Below are 22,697 nucleotides of genomic sequence, written 5' to 3'. Positions count from 1 at the left end.
CACAATTTCTGCATCTTGCACAGGAAAAAAAAAGAAACTACGGCAACAACTGAACATAAACCGAACGGAGCTACAAAAATACAAACGGAACATCAAGTGCTTAGCCCGATGTGGGCGGCAACACTTGGTTACGAGGCAGAAGAGTGCTGCCACAGAGGCAGGCCGTGTCGGCTCTCATTTCCCGCACCGAGATTGCAAGCTATCAGCAGCTGCACCTGTCTGTCGGCAGTTGCTTCTATGTGATAAAGAAAATAAACAGAACCACACGTCACTCGGTGATCGATAGGCGCCGACCGAGAACACAGACTAAAGTTGTCTTCGTCGATTTTCAAGCCCAGCGCTCCTTGTAAGTTGATCTGCGCAGGCCCGTAGCATTCACTGCCTTCAATCAGATTTTTCTGCACACTTCAGACATCCGCAAAGTGCCTTGATTTTAGACGACACGCAAAAAATCGGGAACTAGCCGTGGAATCAGCTGTTTTCTTGCACGCCGCCATGTTCACGCGATACCACTGCCAGCGCGCCCTCATGGCAAAAGAAGTTAACCTGCAGCAAATTTCATTGCAAAACTGAGAATGCTTTTAATTTTCCCTCGTGTTGTTGAGATTGCAACACAGTTTACTACCAAAATAAAACATTGCTTGTTTTTTTCATTGCGTTTTTGTTCATTTTCAGACTAACATGTTCACGCTATACCGCTGACAGCACACCTTCGCGGCAAAAAAAGTGACTGAACAGCAAACTTAATTGCAAAAATGAAAACACTGGTTCTTTTGCTTGGTGCTGTTGGGTTTGAAATACAGTTACTTAGCAAAATAAAACATTACTCGTTTTTATTCACTGCGTTTTTACTGCAAAACATTAGTCTACGGTCCCTTGTCGTGCGATTAGTGGTTTCGGGGCGGAGCCCACCGCCTCCTTGCCCCGCATTGGCCGATTCGGCGGTCGGCATTTCTCGGTGTCGTCATTTTGACGTCACTGTCTCAATATTGAGACAGTTTTTTGAGACTGATCCGTAATCGCGCCCCTGTGGTCGCCAAAGAGAAAGACAAGAAATCACGGCTCTATCTTGAGTCGCTGATTATCCAAACCACAGCGCATACTAACAATCGCAATGACAGGAATTTGCCACCTATCTACGCGAGATGCTCGGGATCGTATATACGCCGTATATAAGAGGCACCGCCACAACGTTTTGCGTGATCGTGAAACATCTTTCTATCATTATTTTTGGTCGATGCGATGTACTACTATCAGGACGGCGGTTGTGTCGATAAGCCGATTAGTCAATGGTTAGACAGTTCTCTGTGCTACTGCAGTCGGATAAAGCTCGAGAACCCAGCGGCTTTTCCCCTTCGAACGACCCCCTTCCATTGAATGACTTTGGTCGATTCTCCTGAGCCTGCTAGGTTAACAATGCAGGAAGCGTCACCACAATGGAGAGAAGGATCTATCTCCAACCATAGAGGAAGTGAAAATCCACTTTCATCTGCTACTCCCTGTTTTTTAACACTAGCAGGGTGATGAGTATCAGCTGAAGCGATTAGATGGAAGGGAGTCTTCTGGGGGGGGGGGGGGGGGGGTGGAGACGGCTGCCTTCTTAAGATATGTGCCACTATAGCCCCATTTTAAAGGACTTTTCTCAGAAAGAATTAAAGAGAGATGTCCTGCTTGTTTTTCAAGCCCCAAGATGGAGGAGATATTGATAAACCGATTAGTCAATGGTGGGTCATTTTGCTGCGCTGCTAGCCCCATTGTAAAGGACTATTCTAAGAAAAATGCCTTAGTGGCAGCCGACTTGTCCAGTGGGCAAGAGGCTGGAGGAGGTCTTGATAAGTGGATTAGTCATTGGTGTGGCATATCAATGATACTTGCCACCATTGTGCTAAATTCACCAGCAAGATAGAGGCCGCACAGGGGCCGGAAGTGGGATATCACGTGACGCTTTAAGGGATGAAGTGCAGTCCATGGTCCAACGTCTTTGCCCAGCTTTAGAGTCCGCAGTGCTCAAGCAGCGCTGGTGATCGCAAGTCATTCGTACCCGATAGTTTGCGACGGCTGCACAGCCAGCGTGAGAGCAGGGCGGATCGGGGCTGAACCTGCAGCATGGAGAAATTCTGTCCATTACTATCTTGGGTGAGTAGATCTAGCTACTTTAATTTGTTGGTCTAGAATATATCGTTCCATTTCTGACAACTGCTCGAAGCCCTGTAGCGCTTTTGTTTTTGCGACATTCGCACATTTGTATATTGCCGTCGGCGTGTAGACGTAGATGACAAAAAAAGGGCTTCGTAATTACAAATGAAGGACTTAATATCTTTGTTCATATGGGAGCGACCAGTGACCTGAAGTCACCGCGACCCACCTTTAAGAAATTTTACGAGCTTGCGTAAATGTATGCGCACCTTCGTGTCAAGCCTTACTGTCGCGTACTGGATTATTAGTACTCCTTCATTGAAACTAGGCCTTACGTTAGGAGGTGTCAGCATTCTGACTCGATTGGCCACGCGGGCCGCGTTTTGTTGTTTACCACGCCCTGCAACGTGGCGGCCAATACGTCCTTCGCCAAACATGGCGTCTAGTATTGCTCGAGTGAATATTCACCATAGTCGGCTTCTTGCCTCCTTATCTCGAATTTTGTTCTGAATAAACCATAACCGGTGGTGCATTTCAAACACGCAGTGAAGCAGGGCAGCCGTCGTTCGTAGGAAGCACGTACGTACAGCGAACGGATTGCGCGCCTTTGACTATTCGAGAAATCTGAGGCAAGGCGTCGTGGTCAACCACCTTCGATGTGCCACGGCCTCCAGCTCTTGCATGACAGAAGGTGCAAGGCGGTTGACCACAGCGTCATAAAAATAGCTAAGGTTTTCTGGGACATTTCAATGACTGCTATGAGGGCATTAGTTGGAGTTATCTCTCGGAACGACAATAAGCCCCAAGCTTAGCGCAATAGCTTTGTTATCGTTCATTAGCTCGAGACCACAATCGGTGAGGTTAAAGTCATAAGTAACAGCAGATCAGTTGACGGACGGAGGGGAGATTGTGATAGAAAAACTAGCCACCCTCTATACGCAATGCCTTATGACCTCGACCGTACCAGAAGCTTGGAAGAACGCTAACATTATCTTAATTCATAAGAAAGGAGACGCCAAGGACTTGAAAATTTACAGGCCGATCAGCTTTCTGTCCGTTGCTTGCAAGGTATTTACTAAGGTAATTGCCAATAGATTTAGGGCAACCTTAAACTTCAATCAACCAAAATGATCAGGCAGGCTTTTATAAAGGATGCTCTACAATAGGTCATATTCACGCTATCAATCAGATGAAAGAGAAATTCGCGCAATATAACCAACCCTTATATAGCCTTCATTGATTATGACAAACCATTCGACTAAGTGGAAACCTGTGGACTCATGCAGGCATTGCGGAATCAGGGTGTACTAGAGCCTTATGTGAAAATACTGGAAGATGTCTATAGCAATTGCGCAGCTGCCATAGTCCTCCATAAAGTCAGCAATAAAAGTCCGATAAGGAAGGGCGTCAGGCAGGGAGACACGCTCTCGCCAATGATATTCACCGCCAGTTTACAGGAGGTATTCCGAGGTCTGAATTGCGAACAGTTGGGGATAAGAGCTACTGGAGAATACCTGAATGCTTAGCAATTCACTGACGACATTGCCTTTGAGCAACTCAGGAGATGAATTGCAAAGTATGGTCAACGAGTTAAAATGGCAGAGAAGAACGGTGGGTCTAAAAATTAACATGCAGAAAACCAAGCAATGTTCAACAGTCTAACATAGGAACAGCAGTTCACAATTGGTCGCGAGGTGCTGGAAGTGGTAAAGGAATATGCCTACTTAGGGCAGATAGTGACCGTTGATCCGGATCATGAAAGGGAAATAGCTATAAGAATGTAGTGGAGCGCATACGGCAGGTTCTCTGAGATCATGAATGGTAGTTTACCAGTATTCCTGAAGAGAAAAGTATACGACAGCTGTATCTTACCAGTACTCACCTGCGGGGCAGAAACTTGCGGGCTAACGAAAATGGTTAAGCTCAAGTTAAGGACAACGCAGCGAGTTATGGAAAGAAAAATCATAGGCGTAACATTAAGGAACCGGAAGCGGCAAGAGTGGGTGAGGGAACAAACGCGGGTTAATTACGTCCTAGTCGAGATCAAGAGGTAGAAATGGGCTTGGGCAGGGCATGTAACGCGAAAGACAAGATAACCGCTAGTCCTTAAGGGTAACTGATTGGATTCCAAGAGAAGGCAAGCGTAGCAGGGGGCAGTGGAAAGTTAGGTGGGCGGATGAGATTAAGAGGTTTGCGGGGATGCGGCGGCCGCAGCTTCCAAAGGACAGGGTTTATTGGAGAAGAGACATGGGAGAGGCCTTTGCCTTGAATTGGGCGCAGTTAGGCTGATGATGATGATAAAAGTCATAATCGCTATCTGCAGTATGTGCTGGTGAAATAAGGGAACAGTACGCGTCGTGTTCACCTTTGTCGTCAAAGTAAGAGAATGTGAAAAATGATGTGGTTTGTTATGGACTGGTCTACCCATCGGATTTAGAGGGTGTATAAAGGGAATTTTAGCACCCAAGTCTTTACACGAAGTTGTTTTAAAATTTTCTTTGAGCATTTCGTATTTATTAATTTGTGGGTGCGTATTGGGGCTGTTTGCTTTTTATTTTTTTGTGTGTTTTATTACACTTTCTGCAATTTATGTGCATGATCTAAAGGTAGAACAAAGTCCAAAAATTGTTCGCATCCCTTGGCATCCTGACTCTGCTGTTGCTGCAGCCATGGCACGCATTTACCCCGAGGTCTATTTCCGTACCGCCACTGCTGTCTATTGCATCTTTTCATATAATAAGTCTAATCCAAACGCTGTCTTAGTGGCAGGTTCCGATGATTTCGGGAATGATTTACAGCTGATGGCTGCTATATATAAAAATGAAAAAGAACGTACATGGCAAGAGGCTAAAAGACAAATTGACCAAAATAACTGTAAATGCTGGTAGCTTCAGATTATGTATGGCAAAGAACCTCACCTCAACACAGCACTGGAGCAGTTACGCTGTAATCAATGCACCTTTTTTTACTGATATGACTGTGCAGTGGATGTAGTGCAAAAAAATTCTGAGAACGATTACGATAGTCCCTAATACGAAATTTGAGCGCAGCTCTTTAGGTGTTTTCATTTTGCTGTTTATTGGGTAAGGAATTTGAGAGCTACATGTGTGTGTGTACAGTTAGAAAGCGCTCTTTATTTTCACAGAAAGTATGTGTTTATCCTGGTTGGCTCATTATGTTGCATTGCAGGGTTATCTGCACGTCTGGCGAGGTTATTAGTTCGATAGTAGTGTTGGTTTGGTTTATGAGGGTTTATTGTCCCAAGGCGACCCAGGCTCTTTCGGGTCTGCAGCCGAGCGCCATAACCACTGAGCCACCGCAGTGGCGATAGCAGTGTTGTGTTTAGTGGCGCATAAGCATCAGAGGCTCTCATGCTCTATTTTGATAATAATATTAGTAATTAGTAGTATAGTAGTGAAGACGATTATGTGCAATGCGCAGCGGAAGAGGGAGTTGCAGTTAAACACGAGGCGTGATAGCACAGTGCTGTCGTGTAGTGGCCAGCGAAGCTGATCTGTTCACGCCACATGTTCGAATCGCAGTCGCGGAAATGTTTGTCTGTTTGTTTATGGTTTGGCTCGGTTACACCAAATGCGGCGACGCGGCTCAAGCCACGAACGGGCGCTTCAGAGCTGTGCTCTAAAAGAGGGATGTTTAGCATAATTAGGACGAGCGGAGTATTCAGAAGCGGTGCTACGTGTAACAGTGACATTTATGATGACAATCGGCTAACATAATTTAGGCGATTGTTACAACATACCTAGCGGGTGGGATCACAGGAATGATAGAGGCAGACATTTCCTGGTGGCGGCGAGGAAGCAACGTAGATGCTCTGCACCTTTATAAGCACTACCATATTTTGCGGTAATGTCTGCGGAAATGTAAATCCAAACGCCGTTTGGACTATGTACACTGTAACGCGATCTTCGTGCGCTTGGATTGGCTGTGCTGTGATAAGCCATCATCGGAGCCACGTGGAATGGCTGCGAAGGCGGTTCTTAGGAGTCCCGTATCACACCAAGACGCTGTGCATACCAGATTGGCGCATGCGGTCAAGGAAATCGGTTGCTTCCTCCCTTCTGGTGGAAGCGAATGATGGGAGGATAATCACATTGCATCTACCATCCAGAGTCATGCAGGCGTTGATATTCATTCTTCGAAGATAGCGACAGAATGATTCCCTGTAGCTGATATTGGTGGCTGTTTTCAGCTTTACGGTGGCAGACGTGGCTGAAAAGAAGGTGGATTAGTGCAATCAGTTCTCAAATGGTCTACCGCACCTTCCTGGGTAAAGCAAAGCTGTACAAAACCTCTCCTGACCAGAGCATACTCTCCCATCGTGGCGCAACTAACAAACGCTCAGGTGTATCGACAGGACACTCATAGCTAAGCCTGGGAGAAATCGTTCCTCCCAATGCCCATGAAATTGCATTCATTTTGCATCCCAGGCCTCGAACTCAGATCGTATCGATGGGCAACATTATGGCGCTCTCGGTCATCCACTCACTCCAGGAGATATATAGAGCCGGTGTGCCCTGCTCCAATGAGCAGAGTCCACCGAGATTCGTTGTTTAATCGAAGGCAGTAAAGCGCAGGTCCAGCGCACGTCAAATCATTTGATGCGGCGTATAACGTTTCACAAAGTTCGATCGGCCACGTGCGGGCATCAGAGACGAATATATTTCTTTCTCTTCCAGTACTTCAGCTTGCCGTGTTTGGCAGTGAAGCAACGGCCCGGCGTGGTCCATGCACGCTGTGAGGATATGCCTCCCAGCGTCCGCCGGTGAGAGTTGTAGTGCGCGGGAGTAGGGTTCAGTAGATTGGAAAATGCGCTTCATGCATGGTTGTGCTGCACAGCACTTTTCTGAACATGTGAACCTTGAAAAAGCATATCTCTTGGCGCTTTAAAAATGTATCGATTAATTGATTGATGTGGTTAGGCCTTCCCAGCGTGATCTGCAAGGGGCCCTTCTAGAGGCAGTCGGCGTCTTCGGGCGGAAGAACAATTACGTTATTTCTAATGTTGCCAGGTTTCGGAAACTTCGGCGGGAACCTGTGCACGTAGCGCAGCTTGCATGCTTGGTAATTCTGTCAGGTAACGCAACAGGAAAAAGTGGTGGTGGGAAGATATCAACAGGAATATGAAGGACATAAAATTCGAATTTGTTCGTGAAAGAATTGGCCACGTTAGCGGAACTCGACCAGGCGCTTTCTTAGAGCCTGTATATGACGCTGGCGCCATACACGTTGAGCTGTGGAATTGAAATCACGAACGAGTTGAAGTGGAATTTTGACGTCGTAGCATGACTCGCTGTGTCATATAAGGATGTAAGGCGAAGAAATAACGTCGAAAAGAAAATAGCGATTCTTACTCGGGAATCGAGCTCATGGCCTGTGGGTTGCTAGTCAGACACGCCACCACTGAGGCACGTTCGTACGGATTTGTTAAAGGACACAATGTGTGCCTTGTGTGGGATCACTTGACGTAGTATGCCTATTGATGTGAACTAATGAATGTTTGTTATTGGAAAGGATGCGCTGATGAGGAAACGAAGTAGGCACTATCCAATAACGCTGCCACGTCATTCGCTTAAGGTGGAGCTTAAGTGTGCCAATAATATTTTTGTCTCACCAGTTGACTATTCAAAAGATAACCTCGAACTCCCAAGCTGAATAAGGGCCTTTAGGTAACGGTGGCATTTTAGCCATTTGACGTCTTGGTTGCAATATTGTTTTCAAGTGTCGCACAAGTTTTTACTTCTGTAGCATGACGATATGTTATAAAATTTTCACAGCTTTCAATGTGTTACCTTCACATTCTTATTACAAGGTTTAATCTTTGCGTCAGGGCCCGAATAGCTATATTTGAATGCCTTTATTCCTCTCTGAGCACATGTTATGAAAATCTGTGCACAGAAAAAATGGAGCAGTGAATATTCATGGTCGGCTTCGAATATTACCACTCTCCGCCATTTAAGTGTTATGTGATTGTCAGAAAAACAGGGCGCCTAAATTTTCTCGTATGCTTTCATTTTAGTATATCGCTCCTTTCACAAATGATTTAGCTCGAAGCATCTTGCCGCCTAAAGGTGAGTAGGAAGTTGGTCCAATTTATTGGGCCTCTGCAAAACTGATGAGGTTAGCGGGATGCGTCTTCATTCAAGAACAATGACGAGGTTTTAGTGCAGCAGTGTTTATTATTTGCAGATGTGATGTGATTTTTTGTTATTCTCTCAAAATGCAGTGGCGCTCGAGATATGGCGACACGAGACCGAAAACGGTGCACCTGAACACAAAGGAGGAAAACATCACCTTACGGAAGATAGCATACTCTAATAAGGATCCTGCCACTCAGCGTGCGTGGACCTTGACATACCAACTGCCACCCGGGGTGCCGGATATTGATGCTGATGGTGACAGAGAGCCTCTTTTTAGCACTGAATGTCTGAAAGAAATTTCTTACAACTTGTTCTTGCGAGAGGTAAGCATCATGCATTGTTTTCAAAGAACATTTCTAACATAGCTCTGTAGGGTAGAACAACCAATAGCTGTAGAAACACAGGAAAAAAGATCTATGCTCTGCTCTAGGTTCGTCGATATGGTGATTGGTCAGGATTGTAAAATACTTTCAAGTTTTTTTGCCCCATCCTTAGTGTTAATTAAGTGAACCCTTTCTTATCTCGTACGTCCGTGTTTAACGTTTCTGGCAGTAGAAAAAGATTTGGCACGTGTGTCTTAGTAATACTTCAACACAAGAAGCAGGCTATTTCTTTGCAAAAGTTCGTGACAGGGGTCATGCGCAGAAATGTGCAGGTTTAAAGACGACTGTAAATAATAAATGGCAGTGTCTTAACTTGGATAACCCTAGATTTCAGCGGAAACCAAACACGCTACCTAAGCGACTGAGGCTCGTCCATGGCAGCTCCACGACATGCTGACGACAGCCATTCTATATATACCCACACGGCCACGTGGCTATGACGTGGTGTCTCATGGTTTTATAACACGCCCATTAGATGTCATCACGTGGCTTCACATCACACCATCCGATGTTCTTGAGGTCTAAGGACAACCCAAAGGCCACCCAATTTCAAAGGTCAGCGGTCAAGAATTCGACACGATATCTGTGCCACATATGGCCATACACGGCTAACGTGGTTGGGCTGGAAGTTGTTCAAGTTACTCTCCGGCCTACGCGACGACTGCTTTACCATGGGTAGTGAAGCTTTTCGCTCAAAAAAAAAAAAGATTAACAGAAGCAAGTGGCAGCGTTATACTGATGAGTTAGCCTGCGGAAATTCCACCGGTTTCATTTGTGCGCCAAAATATAACGTTATTTTAAACAAAATCGCAGTCGCAGATCCCAAGTTCTTTCTGCCCTTAAGCTCTTGCGAAAAGCCGGAGTTGTGAAAAGGAGCATGAAGTCGTATATATTGAGTGAATGAGTAAACGTTTATTGAAGAGAGTTGTGGCTGGAGATCAAGTAGGTGGGCCCTCCGTCCAGGGCCCCTGAGGCTTCTGCTGACCCTTTGGCGACGAGAAGGATCCTGGTCGACGAGGTCCAGCGATCGGTACTCCATCGCTCGGCACCGCGCCGGAAATTTTAAAGCTTTCTTCATTTGAACATGATATTAGCGATTAAAAATATATGCTACTGCCGCCTCGTCAACTCATACAGGCCCATGCGCAAAAAGAGAAATTTAAGGAAACAAGCCGGCACTGCAACATTCCGGGCCCCATATAGAGCGCCATCTGGCCCATGCCACCTGGGCACACCCAGTGAGAAGGTTTGCCTAGATAAGGGAAAAGAGATGCGTGCTTAGGCGTCGCTCTAGTAGGAGTCGAGCGACTAGGAGCAGTGATTTTCAAAATTTATTTGCAAATTAAATGGCGCAAGCAAAGCTTTTAAACTTGGCTCGAATGCTGGCAAAGACACCACCTCTACAGATGTGTTGCACAACACAACATGGCCATCAAATATCATTTCAGGGTCCCTGTAAGTCTGCAATACGATGGTCTGAGCACGTGCCTCACATGTGGGAGGCGTGGGTTTCGATGCGCAGTGCCGTTAGTATACCCACCGGTCATTGAATGGGCAGAAGCTTACCCCTGCTGGCTGGTGTTCGGCTTATCTCGGGTGAAATTCTTGTGATGGGAGTCTTTGACTACACCCTGTGTAATTAAACTGCCTTTGACATTTCACTGTCAGACCAAGGCTGCCCTTGCGAAATAGACAATATCATCATGAAAACTACATTATAACATCATCATTCGCACTAATCGGCGAATTTGCCTCCGAATCAGAGATGACATACAAAAACAAGGCCACTTTCCCACCCAGTTTTCGTACCTTTGCTGCCATATTCATCAAAAGATCGCCGCCCTCTACGGTATTCCTGGATTTTATGCTCGGAATGCCACATTGGGCCTTCTGTCACGAATGCGAATGGGGCTAGGAAGAAACCAGAAAGGTCTTGGGAGATTGCGATTAGGCGCTTAGGGGACAACCACAAACCTGGGGGTGTAAAATAAATATTCCTTGCAGCGCACAGTATAATATTGTACAGCTAAAGAGGATGTGTGAAAACGGGTGACCGCAAAAGAAGAGCGTTCGCTCAAAATTGGAGAAAAAATCTGTAAGAGTAACTGGTACATATGAAGGACCATTTGGTAATCCTGCAGAGGAACGCGTTCAATGCACACTGACAATGGCAGACAGTGGGACTTGTATGAGTTCAGCACATAAAAACCCGACTGTGGAGGTGTATTGTTGGCAGAAAAAAGGAAGTCAAAAAAGATTTAATTTGTTACACCCCAAGAGGCAGCGTCCTGTTGTTAGATTCATATAAGACGACACTATTAGCCCAAGATTGTCGCTCAAAGCCTTCAGTGTGTGGTAAATCTGAACGGACAGTGAACACATTTTTTTTTAGGCCGCAGCAGTATCTCTCGAGGTGCTGCAGGCCCAGTAGATATCCTTGAGGTCCAAGTGTTCTGAGATTACATAGACAAAGCGAAGGCATCAGCGGACTTGGATTGTCGGTGTAGACTAAAGGTTTGGCGAATTTACGTCTGAAAAAGGTACTTCCTAATTCAGTACTTTTCGTTGAAATGTGTGGCTCGGAAATGGAGAAAAGAAGTACTTCTCAAGGTAGGCATTAATTAAAAAATAGAAGTAATAATTACACCCCCACGTGATGCCTTACACAACCGCGTTTTAAAGGGGGCCCTCTTGTCATCGAGACATCCTATGAATCTCAAATCAGTGATAAGTTCAATTATTATTAATGGCGACGACCAAACCGTCGTGCTTGTTTTCGTCTTGTTTTTATAATGTCCTGCTTGTTCTCGCGTCAATGTGCTCTGTTACAAAGTGGGCCTATTGTATATTTTCAAAAACTGTTATGAATCTCTTGGCGGTAGTTGGCGCAAAATGTAGCTCAAACTATGAATACCTATGCGTGAAACTTGGTCAGGAAGAGCATTTTAGCTTTTAAACACTGTAAATTCTCCTTTAGCGCTGAACTGGAAGCAAGCTTGACGTTGCTTGTACATATACGCATGCGACATGCCATTACCAAATCGAATATTAATGCTGGAAGTTTGTGTTTTAGAATATCCTTTCTCATTACAGATCAACTGGCCCATAAAACGTTTCTTTTTGAGATCGCAAGTAGAGGTGAATGCCTCGATACGGGCCCGGCATATTCACTGCCTGATTCTTACCCACAACGCCCTGCACTTCTTGCCAGAGACGCTGTTTCTGGCAGTATCACTTGTGGATCACTATTTGCAGGTTGGTGATGCTCCTGCGGTTACCTTTCACTCTGTCGCCAATTAGTAACGCATCCCCGACATTCCGAAGGGGAATGCTATCGCGTGCAGGTTCGAACGAAACAACAAAGAGAACAGACAAAACAAAACGAAGCCGCATTTATAATTTACAGAGAGCCGATACGAAACGAAAGCAAGAAAAACACACAGTCCACACGCGTAAAACACTACAGAATAAAGGAAAGAGTTCACGAGGTACTGAGCGTTCCAGGTGAGGCGGGGATGCCTTGCAGACAGGACGGACCCGGGTGGATGTAGAGCGATAGGTCGCTGGCGTTGCATCGAAGGAAGCGGCGGAAGGGAGCCAGGTGGTCGTAGGAGCGGAGAAGGACACGGGGAGACATCGGTGGTCTCCCGTCACCGGCGCGAAGAACTTGGCAGCAGCAGGAGAATCGTAGCCAGGTCCCTTCGACGGCGGCCCGAAACGCCGGAGGCTTAAAGAAGGCTAGCCAAGAGTGCCTTTCGGCAGCACGGACCCTCAGTCCGTCGGCTGCTACCTCCACGCTTGCAAGGAACGCAGTACGCTTGCGTCGGTGATCGAATGGAGGTCAGCGGCAGCACGGACTCTCAGTTCATCGGCTGCCACCTCCACGCTTGCAATGAACGCAGGAAGCTTGCGTCGGTGATCCAAGAGAGGTCAAGCAGCACGGACCCAATGTCCGACGGCTGCCACTTCCACGCTTGAATGACATGATCTCCGCTGCGCTGTCTTACTTTACACCTCGGTTTTCTGACACGTCACTCTCCGCTCCTCGTGCTCGCCACGCTCCCTGTCGCCGTCGCCTCGCACACACCAGTCGCACGCGCACACGCGCAGCGCTGGGCTGGCACGCGCAGCGCTCCGCTGTCCGATGCACCACTGTCAACGCACCGCGTTAAAAAATCCCCGATGATTTGGTGTGCACCTCACACACTCTTGTCGAAAGCGAGCCAGAATTAACGTGGGCAAATTGGCAAGGTCATGCGAAAGTGATGTAGATATATATCACCTTGCGGAACTGCTGGGTGTTCCCTTGCATGTTCTAAACATGTACAGCATTCTGGAAGAAGAATTTTGTATATTGGAAATGGTAAGATACAGTAAATGAAATATAGAAGGCAATGGTCCATTCTTCTGATGTAACAAATCATTCGTTTAACGCGTTGCCATTGATCGCATCGAGCAGTTAAGGCTGCCATAGAGAATCAATGGGGAACGCTTTTGACGATAGCAAAAATTGTTAATAGCAAAAAAAAATGCAAGAGTGTCATCGGGAGGCCTGCGGATATGTCGATTGTTATATTGAAATTTTACATTTTATGAAAGAAACTGCGTTCATGAAGTGTTTAAGGCTGAAAAATGCTTTTGTCATAAATTGCTGGGCATGCATATGGTTTAGGCTTTACAGGACTTACTACGTCTGCCGCTATGAACGAGGGTGGCGCTGATGAGCACTCTATACGTTACACGTACAGAACATTATGCCGCCGACAGTAGATGGGACAGCTGCCGCCGTAGTTCTGTTGGTGGCACACCGCACGCGAAATTCAGAGTTCGTGGGTTCGGATGTCATCAACTGTATGTGTTTGTTTCTTTATTGTGTATTTATTCAATTATCCTTCAGCCCCCAAAAATGGCAGTGGCTTAGCTCAGCTATGCCAGGGCATACGTAGCGAGAGCTGCAGTTCTCCCTTGGTGTAATTGCATGGTCAGTTATACGACCAGCCTTTACATCCTCCTCTTCAGTTGTTGTTGATGATAATGTTGTTGCCATTGCTTCATCTTGATTTTCTTGCGAAGGAACTATGCGAGCTGCTATGCGACGCTGTTACGCTCCGCCTCTTAGAGTCTCCGCTTGGCAAGACGTTCTTATCTTTGCTCAGGCGTCTCCGCCGCTCGTTTAGGCTTCTGATGTTCATTCTTTCTCTTCAGAGCGGCCAAGTGCCAGGCGACGACTTCTGGGTCCGCAGAATTTATCTCCTCCTCACTATACCACCGCATAGCAGCGGCTGGAGTCTCCTTTTCGTCACTCATACGAAGCGATTGTGATACACCGAGTCGTATCTTTTATACAAACAGCCACACATACGCACTTTATCCACACGGCCCCACATGCTGCCGCGGCGGCGGCGGGCGTAGTCGGGCCGGCGCCGCTCTTCGCGCGGCGGCGGAGGCCGCGAACTCTGACGTCATGTGCCGCGCACCCGCTGCTCCTCTGGTTTCGCGCATGCGCACTATCGGCCTCCCAGGCTTATGGCGAAATGCTCGACTGGGTAGTGTAGTGCAGCTATCGCTACAAAATAGTTGCACTATTGAGTTCCCACTGATTAACAGCACAAATTGAAAATAAAAAAATGCAGAAATATTCCTCTATGCCTTGCCTAGTTTCGGTGGCATCTAGCTTCCTTCACATGTTTTCCCTAGTGCGCCCTTCATTTCTCTACCCTTTTTTGCTCAGTAGCTTAACGGCAGCCTCGGTTCTGGCAGTCTTGACGCCGCATTTAGCATAGGACGGTTGCCGCAGAGCATTCGCCCTCACTTTTAGATCACGTGCACGTTACACACGCTGTAATAAAGGACGTACTACATTCGCCATTATGGATGATGGTGGCGGTGGTGAACAGTGTAGAGGTTAGCTTACTTGCAACGTATGTACCTTCCTAAATTATACGATATGATAGCCACCGCTGTGGATCAGTTGGTAGAGCACCGTATGTGCAATTCAACTCATCACTTACCTAGAGGGAAAGGAAACAGGCGGTTGATTGACAGTACATGCTGCAAACCGCGATTACAGTGGGAAAAGTGTTTTACTCTGCTCATGCAATAGACAGAGCATACTTTCAATGCATTTAGATCAGGCCTTCAGGAATCCCTCTTCATCGTAAATATGTATTCACACCGGCATCATGAAAAGCGGACCTTCTGACAAAACAAAACTTCTCTTTTAGAACTCAATCTGAGCTCTTACCATATAGTCGTCCATTCATTTGCACTTCGTGTTGTGCTGAGTTTTATCTCGAATAAGCAAGTGTGGCCTTCATGCAGCAGCACAGGGTTTGCATCTTCAGCGTGACACATTTGCACACATGAGCACCGCATATCTTGATACGATTAGTACCGAGCTGAACAGCAAGTATTTCGAGCACAATTTTCCGGCATTTACACGGCGTGCGAAGAACATGTGTGCGTGTGGAACTGCGCAAGAAGCTATGAATGAGAAATGTCTCATGACTCGCTTGTACGGCCGGCTGTCCAACATTTTTTTTTCCTGCGCAGGTCCGCATCATTGTCAAGGGCAACATGAGGCGGCTGTGGATTGCAGCCCTCTTCCTTGCGGCGAAATATGAAGAGACGCAGGGCCCCTTGGTTTCGATTCGCTTTATGGAAACGATGAAGTACATCTCAGATTTCCAGTTGCGGGATGTATGGGAGATGGAGAGGGACATTCTGCGAGCGGTCAACTGGTCACTGACGCGTCCCCTGTCTGTTAATTTCCTGAGTCGAAACTGCAAAGCTGCTCAGGTTAGTGCAGGTCATGCATTGAGCTTCGTTCTTGCCGTGGTAGGGTCAGTGGGGATGCCGCAGATTAATTAGCGTCTTTAGCGGTAAATATAGACGCCTAGCGTATTATAGAGCTGTCAGAGCACACAGACTGCCCCGGTTTGTCATTGTGTGGGGGCTGTTGTGCAAACGAATTGGCAGCAGTCATGTTTGTTTTCTTGGTCAACATTTGAAGGCGGGCAGCTGAAGCCCAGCCGCCTAAATGCGGCGCACCGGTATGGTAATTTGCCTGACCAAAGAATTGTAACCCAAATTAGCAGAGCAAATGTTTGTTCAACCAACAAAGAGTTTTGAACAATCAGTAGTCCCAACCGTGTTTTTTTTAGTTCTGTACGCCCACTTCCCGGCGTAGCAAGTCGGCGCGATAAAAGAGCATCCTGCATCTTCAAGCACAGAGAACTGTGCCCGAAAGCACGTCTAGAACACCTGAAGTTTTTTTAAGGGGGCGCTAAGAACAACTCCCACCAAGTTTTTTCATCAGTAAAACTCGATTACGTAGTTCCTTTTGTGCAAGTTTATGTTTGTTCGCGTGCCAAACAAGCATTTAGTGCTGAAAAAATTCCATTTAAAAAGTTTTCCCGCCACTACATCCCAACTCCTGTCGTCTATCCCGAAAACGACTCTATGATGGCCAGTTAGTAGTGCATGGTCGTGTAGCTCGCGGCTGGGAGCCGCGGTTAGCTGCGTCGATGTTCTGCGGTTTATTTACGAAATGGAACTATGATGGTGGCTGTTGTATTTTACTTTTTTGTCTTTTGTATCTTGTAAAACTTCGTTTTCAGCGAAAATTGCCATTAGAAGAATGAATGATAGAGGCAGGCTAATTTCAATTTGTGCTCAATGTTCCTTTAAAACAAGATTTATTTCAGTAAACTTCGCGAGCTCAGAGCTGCTCAACTCGGCTACTATGCCTAATTCGTAGCATAATTTGTGATTTTACTTGGCCTGCAAGTGTGTGCAATGATCGAGCAGCCAAACTAAATTTATAGTAAATGCCATTACCTCAAATCGTAAAAGCTAAGCCCTTTTGTTCATGATTATCGCGACGTTATAAGCGTTTCTTTGTTGAATATGTACCGGCTATGAACTATTTCCTAGCATTAAACGAGGAGAACTATGGAAATCCAGCTTGGTAGATTGCCACGTCTGGGTGGTTTGGGATATATTAATCCTGTTGTTCTTTTTCTAAACTGTTGCTTCGTAACAATTAAGAGTTAGTATTTGCACTTGATTACATGGCTTTAGGAGGGTTTATTCTTTTTTTACTCTTGACACCAGACGAAACTATTTTGACATTTTTAGCAATTAACTATAAGCTTGGACCTTTCTCTGAATGGCATGCATTAAGAATGAAGGGATTTTTCTTCCTCGGAGATATATAGATACAGTAATGATTGCCTTTTCAAGTGAACAGATTTTCGGATTATTGATTACGCGGCTTCCACCTCTGTTCCTCCTGTGTACAGGCTACCAAAGTCGAAGAAATGACAGCTACTTACATCCTCGAGGTCTGCCTGCTCGACTATTGCATGGCTTGGGTTAAGCCTTCGAGGAGGGCTGCTGCTGCTTTGTGTTGTGCGCTGCTGCTTCTTGGGAGGCCGAAGGACTGGTAAGTATTTTGTTAATTTATTTCAATACCTTCAAGACCCACGGGGGGCGTTACAGAAGGGTGTTGAATAAACAAAAGTAATTATAACACAGCAAAACAAAACACAATGTAGTGACAGCTAATAAAATCGTAAGTTTACACAAGATATAAGATCAGATTAGGTAACATGTCGCAGTAGTCAAAAACTTTGTTTTCAACGGCTGTTTTAAACAGACACTTGTCAGAAATATCTTCAACCCAGGTTGGTTCCAATCACTGGCAGTCTTCCATATAAATAAATATGCATTGGTCGGCAGCATGGAATGCGAACCTTATGCCGATGATCTGTGCGAGGTGATATGAAAGATGGCGCGGATAGAAGATCCTGTTTGTTGTAGTAAATTTTGCAGTAAATGAAGCTGTAATGGCTCACATTATTTTGTCTTCTTCAGAGACTAAAAAAAGGCAAGTAGCGGTTCGCATAACATACTAAAAAAATTAGAATATGACATCCACGCTTGGCTTTATTGCATGGGGCTGTCGAGCGGCAGAATGTATGGCACGAAAATTTTATGCCATCTACTGCGCTTTCACATGCTATGCACGTGCTCCAGCTCCGACAACAATTAAGACGGGAGGGCAACCCTGTCCATGGATTGGGGGGACTCGTCTGCAACACGAGCATGTTACTTCATGTACAGGCCATTTGGAGGCGATGCAGGGCTGGGTCCTAGTCTAGCTGTATTTTACAATGAGGGATGACATACACTGCGGGTTGAGTGTATTTACACGGTTCTATAGGGGTAAAAAAATAAACGAAAAATGTGCCGCAGCCCGCACCACTAAGTATAACGAGGTGTATTTACAGTGCGATATAACTCAGGAATGCAGCTGCAGAACCCGCAGCCAATGGCATTGACCGGTTATCATGACGTCGCGAATAATCCCTTAGCGTGAAATTGCAGTTGACTGGTAGGTGCATCCGTGAAATGGGATCTTCCGCGATGTCACGATGATCGGCCGACGCCGTTGGCCTAAGGGCATCCACGCAGGAGTATTTCCCGCTGCGTGCTTGTGTTGCATTACAGGATGATGATGATAAACAGTGAATCAAGATTATACTGATGTTTCAGTTGCATGATAATCTGGCTAGTAGGGTCTGAGGCATTCGTGAAATAGTCTGCCCAAAATTATTTGCGTCAAAATGCGCCAACCTTCAGGCGTTTCAAAAATTATCCCGTGCCCCTTCTTATCACATCAGTGCAAAAGCCCTTGTACACACTGGACTAGCGCGATGCGCATGTCGCTGAAGCCGCGATCGCCTTTCTCTCTGTACGAAGTGCTACGAACCCCGAAGACCGAGTACGGGCCTGGTTGCCATAAATAAAACCCGCAGCCGCACACAAACTGTAAATAATGTATTTTCGATGTTTCAGTACACATTTCAGTATATGTTTCATGTCTGTTTCGACTTTTACGAACATTTGCCACCCTACCGTGAGATTCGTATCGGCGATTTTGACTGCACAGCGTGCTGTGCTGTGCCATGGACAGCTGCCCGCAATCATAACATTGGGTATTTCTCCTAAGACTGCCAGAAACGCTTAAAAAGAGGCTTTCGGAGTTGGAAGAGCAATGTTTACGGCAAAGCATATTCTAAACAAATATGTGCTCCTTTCTGCTCTGTGTTTAGTGCGAAGTAGTTTTGGTGGCTTATCTGCCTCAACAAGGAGCATAACGATATTCGCGGACAGCCTTCTTTGGCACCGGAACCAAACCTAGACAGCTCAGCCTCAAGTATCAATGAGCTAGGGTGGACTGTGGCCTCGAAGATTACTAGTCTCGCAGTCACCTGGTTTCAATAGCAAATGCCAATGAAGCATTAAAGCAACTTTTCTGACACATTTTTCATGCACATGGCGTGATAATTCAAGCTAACAGTACGTAATTATGAACTCTTTTTTTCCGGATTTTGCAAATGGAACTGCACACACTGGTGTTCTGAGTCGCGAAGGGTTGCGGGTCGTTCAGGGCGGCCCATTGTAATTGGAAACGAGCTGGGGGCAGGATTCGCGCTTTTCCGAGAGTCTCACCCTTTAGGCTTCCAAGTGAAACGCTGTTCTCTATGTCGGTCGTTTATAGGACAAAACAAGGCAGATAGAGGGCAGAAGAGAAAAGAACTGAACAACACGGACCGACGTTCTTTTACTGTCTGGGCTACTTGGTGTGGTGGCGCATAGGGAAAGGCACCTTTGCTAGCTAGCCTTGGATGCTGTGCCGCAGAAAACTGCCCGCAATTTTAACATTGGGTACTCCTCCTAAGATTGCCAGGAATGTTTCAAAAGAGGCTTTCGGAGTTGGAAGAGCGTTGTTTACGGCAAAGTACTGTAAACAAAGTAGAGAGTCACAATACAGCCAAGATGTGCTATATAGCTGGCTGGTTAACTAATATTGAATAGGTAACTTGTAAACTACGGTTGAATCCAGCTACAACAAAATTCTTGGATCCGCGTAAAATATGGCTCAAGAATAAACTTTCTTGATGTAAAATTAGACTAGAACATTAGCTTGTTATTCTGAAAAACTGGTACAATTTTTTTCTAAAAATTTTGTTCCCTGTCTCTTTTCGTCGTCTCGAAATCGAAGCCGTGGCAAGAATTTCGTGGTACACTCCTTAAATATTTCGAACCATAGACTTATTCGCCTGAAAAACGCGCTCCCTACAGCAGCCACCAAAATGCATATTTTTTTTTCCCGCGCGCGCTATAAAAATGCCTGTTATCGACCTAAGAGAACACCTACGGAGACCGTGATCCTGTACGCATTTCAGTGTCGACGAGGCGCGCGTGCGTTCACACCCGTGCACGTTGTCACCGGTGCTTTGTGCACCGATTTTCGGAGACTGATGTTTATGACACTGACGATTCCGAGCAGGCGGCCCGTAAACTGCAAACACGTGCCGACCGTCAGCACGCTGGGCGACATCCGATCGCATAAATGGTTTAACCCCTTCCACTGCTACCGCCGACAGAAACTTGACATCAAAATGATCGTACAGCTGATTTCCGAAAAAGCGGCCCAGGCGAAAGCCGACCCGTGCCAAAGGCCGGGGGTGGCACGCCGGATTCTGAGCTGTTCGAGCCGTTGGAAGAAGCGTCTGCACATTAATATTGTGCATTATAAATACCGATTCCGGGTTGAATCCGCGGAAAACTCCATGGTTTGCTCGCTGTAGGGCGAAATTGTGCATTGCTTTTACTTCATTGTGGCGGGGTTTGACGGTTTGATTCTTCGGCTCCGAATTTATTGAGAGGCTTGTAACTCATCGTAGTTTTTAGTATTTTGTAAGTGCCACTCACGTCAGCGCTGTGGCATGGCGGAAGCCGATACCGATAGACCACAGACGGCGTGAACTACGCCTACGAGCGCGCGTCGCACATCGGTGCACCTGTCATGGGCTATGCTCGCTCACGGTCGGGCGCTCCCACGACGATAACAAATTTCTACCGGGTGTTTTCCACCAGAGAGGGCTGTAATTAGGCCAGGCTATGGGTATCCTATGTTGCACCACTATCAGAAAAGAACGTAAAACCCTGTGGCAAGAGTTAGAAAAGTAAATTTACCCTACCTGCATAAGTGGCAGCGCAAATCCACAGGGTTTAGGAGCTCGTACTTCGGTGTTTTTGTAGTCGAGGTTATTGAAAGCCCACAGTGGAGAGTGCGTGAGAGTGCTAAACACTTTACTTGTCTCTTGCAGCTGGGACCGGAAGATGGAGTACTACAGTGGCTATTCACTGAAGGATCTGCAGCCATTTGTAAGACGTATGGCCAAGCTGACCCTGGACGCAGCTGAAAGTGAAAACAAGGTGTGTACCTTTATTCCATTTGTCCATCCCATAAATGTAGCGGTATAGTATGTATTAGCACTAAGACAACATGTTTGTGGTGCATTTAAACAGGAAGCTTCATTTTTCTTAGTTTAGTAAAATTAATTACAGATAACTGCAATGCGTCAAAACGAAAACAATGCAATTTATGGACTAAGGTAATATTTATCATCGAAATGATCAAGGACGTATGCCTTTGTAGTCTCTACTACTTAATCTTGGGTTATGGTACATGGAAGTTGATCAAGAGGTCATTGGTCTTCAATTAAAATTGGCGCACTTATCTTTCCAAGTGTGTTGGTCATATTTGACACTACAAGCTGAACATTTGCTGTTTTGCTCTGTTCCAGGCTCCGTACGACAAGTACAAGGCAGATTGTTATGGCAACGTCGGCCGCTTCTCGAAAACCAAGGCGCGGAATCTTCGCCTAATGACAAACGGAATCTGCTGAAGAGCTTGCTGTCACGTCACAATGCACCAAAATCAGCTGAACCTGCTCAAACTGCGAACATCTGTTACTCCACAGCTCATACTGCTGCTCCAGGCTATACAGTGCCTAAGGGCTGGAAACCTTACCTGGGCTTGAAAGCCCCTCGAGCAGTGCTCTTTGCAGCATGCCATTGCACTCATCTCAGTTGATTTACAAAAGGTTTCTGTGCAATCACCTTCATTCCCATATTTTATTTTACCTATATTGACATTGTTTTCTGTAAAAATAAAGATAAAATTCAGTTCTTTCTTTCATTCTGTGACAAATTTCTTGCCTTGATAGTGCGTCACCACGTCTTTTGCGGGCAATGCATCGTTGCGCGATGGTTGCCTGTCCTTTTGATCCTTTTAGAGCGCGTTGTAATAAACATGTCTCATTCCTGTGACCACACTGTCTCGTGTGCCTACGCAACAGCTTCTTCTATGAAGTGGTGCTGACGATATCGTCCCGCGGACGTCTCATGTACATCGAAGCCAGTTGGTGTGAGTACTCTATTAGCTACAAATGTGCTCTGCTGAGGAGTCTATTCTAGGTTTGATCAGTTCACGCAGTTTAAAACTCTTCTTCTGTCGGTGCTAACCTGTCATATCTGCGTGGGGAGAAGCACTTCTGCAATTGGTACCTCCAACCAGTGCATGATTCATTTGTGCAGTTCTTATGTGCAGGCACCAAGCTTCGTAAGAAATCTCGGATGCAGGAATAAAATGTAATGAATAAATACGTTCAAGAAATAAGAAATAAATGACAAAGTATTGCACTAATGGCCACTGATCGATTACATTTACTACTATACTTAATCTCACAAATCTTTTGCAGCCGTGTGGACGTCACGGTGATGTGAGCCTATCACAACAACACGCGCTGCACAAATGTGTTTCTCTGCTCCAGACATCCCCCGACTTATGGCTCCATCACCGGGGAGGAAAAAAAAAACGATGCTTAGCTGGTGCAATGCTGTATTCGTGCGTAGTTTCGCAGCTAATTTAACCAGTATATGAAATCCTCGCTGTACTTCAAAAAAAAAAGAGACAAAAGTGCCTTTTCAATTAACTGGAACATTGTTTGGAAAAATTGGCGGTGGTTTAGTTCTGGTTAAACCTGGAGTGATGCGATAGCTACAGCTGGCCGAGTGGAACTTGGCCACGTGACCAACCACGTGATCAGCCATGGCTGTCGCGCCGCCGGCAGCTGCTCCGCACCACGTGACCAACCACGTG

The 22,697-nt window shown here is 46.0% G+C and overlaps 1 protein-coding gene across 1 annotated transcript; it reads left to right on the top strand.

Moving 5' to 3' along the window:
* The first annotated feature begins 8,483 nt into the window (after nucleotides 1–8,483).
* On the top strand, nucleotides 8,484–22,060 carry LOC144118777 (G2/mitotic-specific cyclin-B2-like). The gene is made up of 6 exons (XM_077651605.1): nucleotides 8,484–8,617; nucleotides 11,771–11,932; nucleotides 15,230–15,475; nucleotides 16,981–17,123; nucleotides 20,860–20,968; nucleotides 21,340–22,060. The coding sequence occupies exons 3-6, from the start codon at nucleotides 15,254–15,256 to the stop codon at nucleotides 21,439–21,441; spliced, it is 576 nt and encodes a 191-aa protein (XP_077507731.1). The 5' UTR covers nucleotides 8,484–8,617; nucleotides 11,771–11,932; nucleotides 15,230–15,253; the 3' UTR covers nucleotides 21,442–22,060.
* The last annotated feature ends 637 nt before the right edge of the window (nucleotides 22,061–22,697 follow it).

The sequence above is a fragment of the Amblyomma americanum genome, chromosome 2 (genome assembly GCF_052857255.1).
Source record: "Amblyomma americanum isolate KBUSLIRL-KWMA chromosome 2, ASM5285725v1, whole genome shotgun sequence".
In the NCBI taxonomy this organism is placed as follows: domain Eukaryota; kingdom Metazoa; phylum Arthropoda; class Arachnida; order Ixodida; family Ixodidae; genus Amblyomma; species Amblyomma americanum.
Note: the sequence above shows the minus strand (reverse complement) of the source record. Positions and strands in the feature narration are given on the sequence as shown.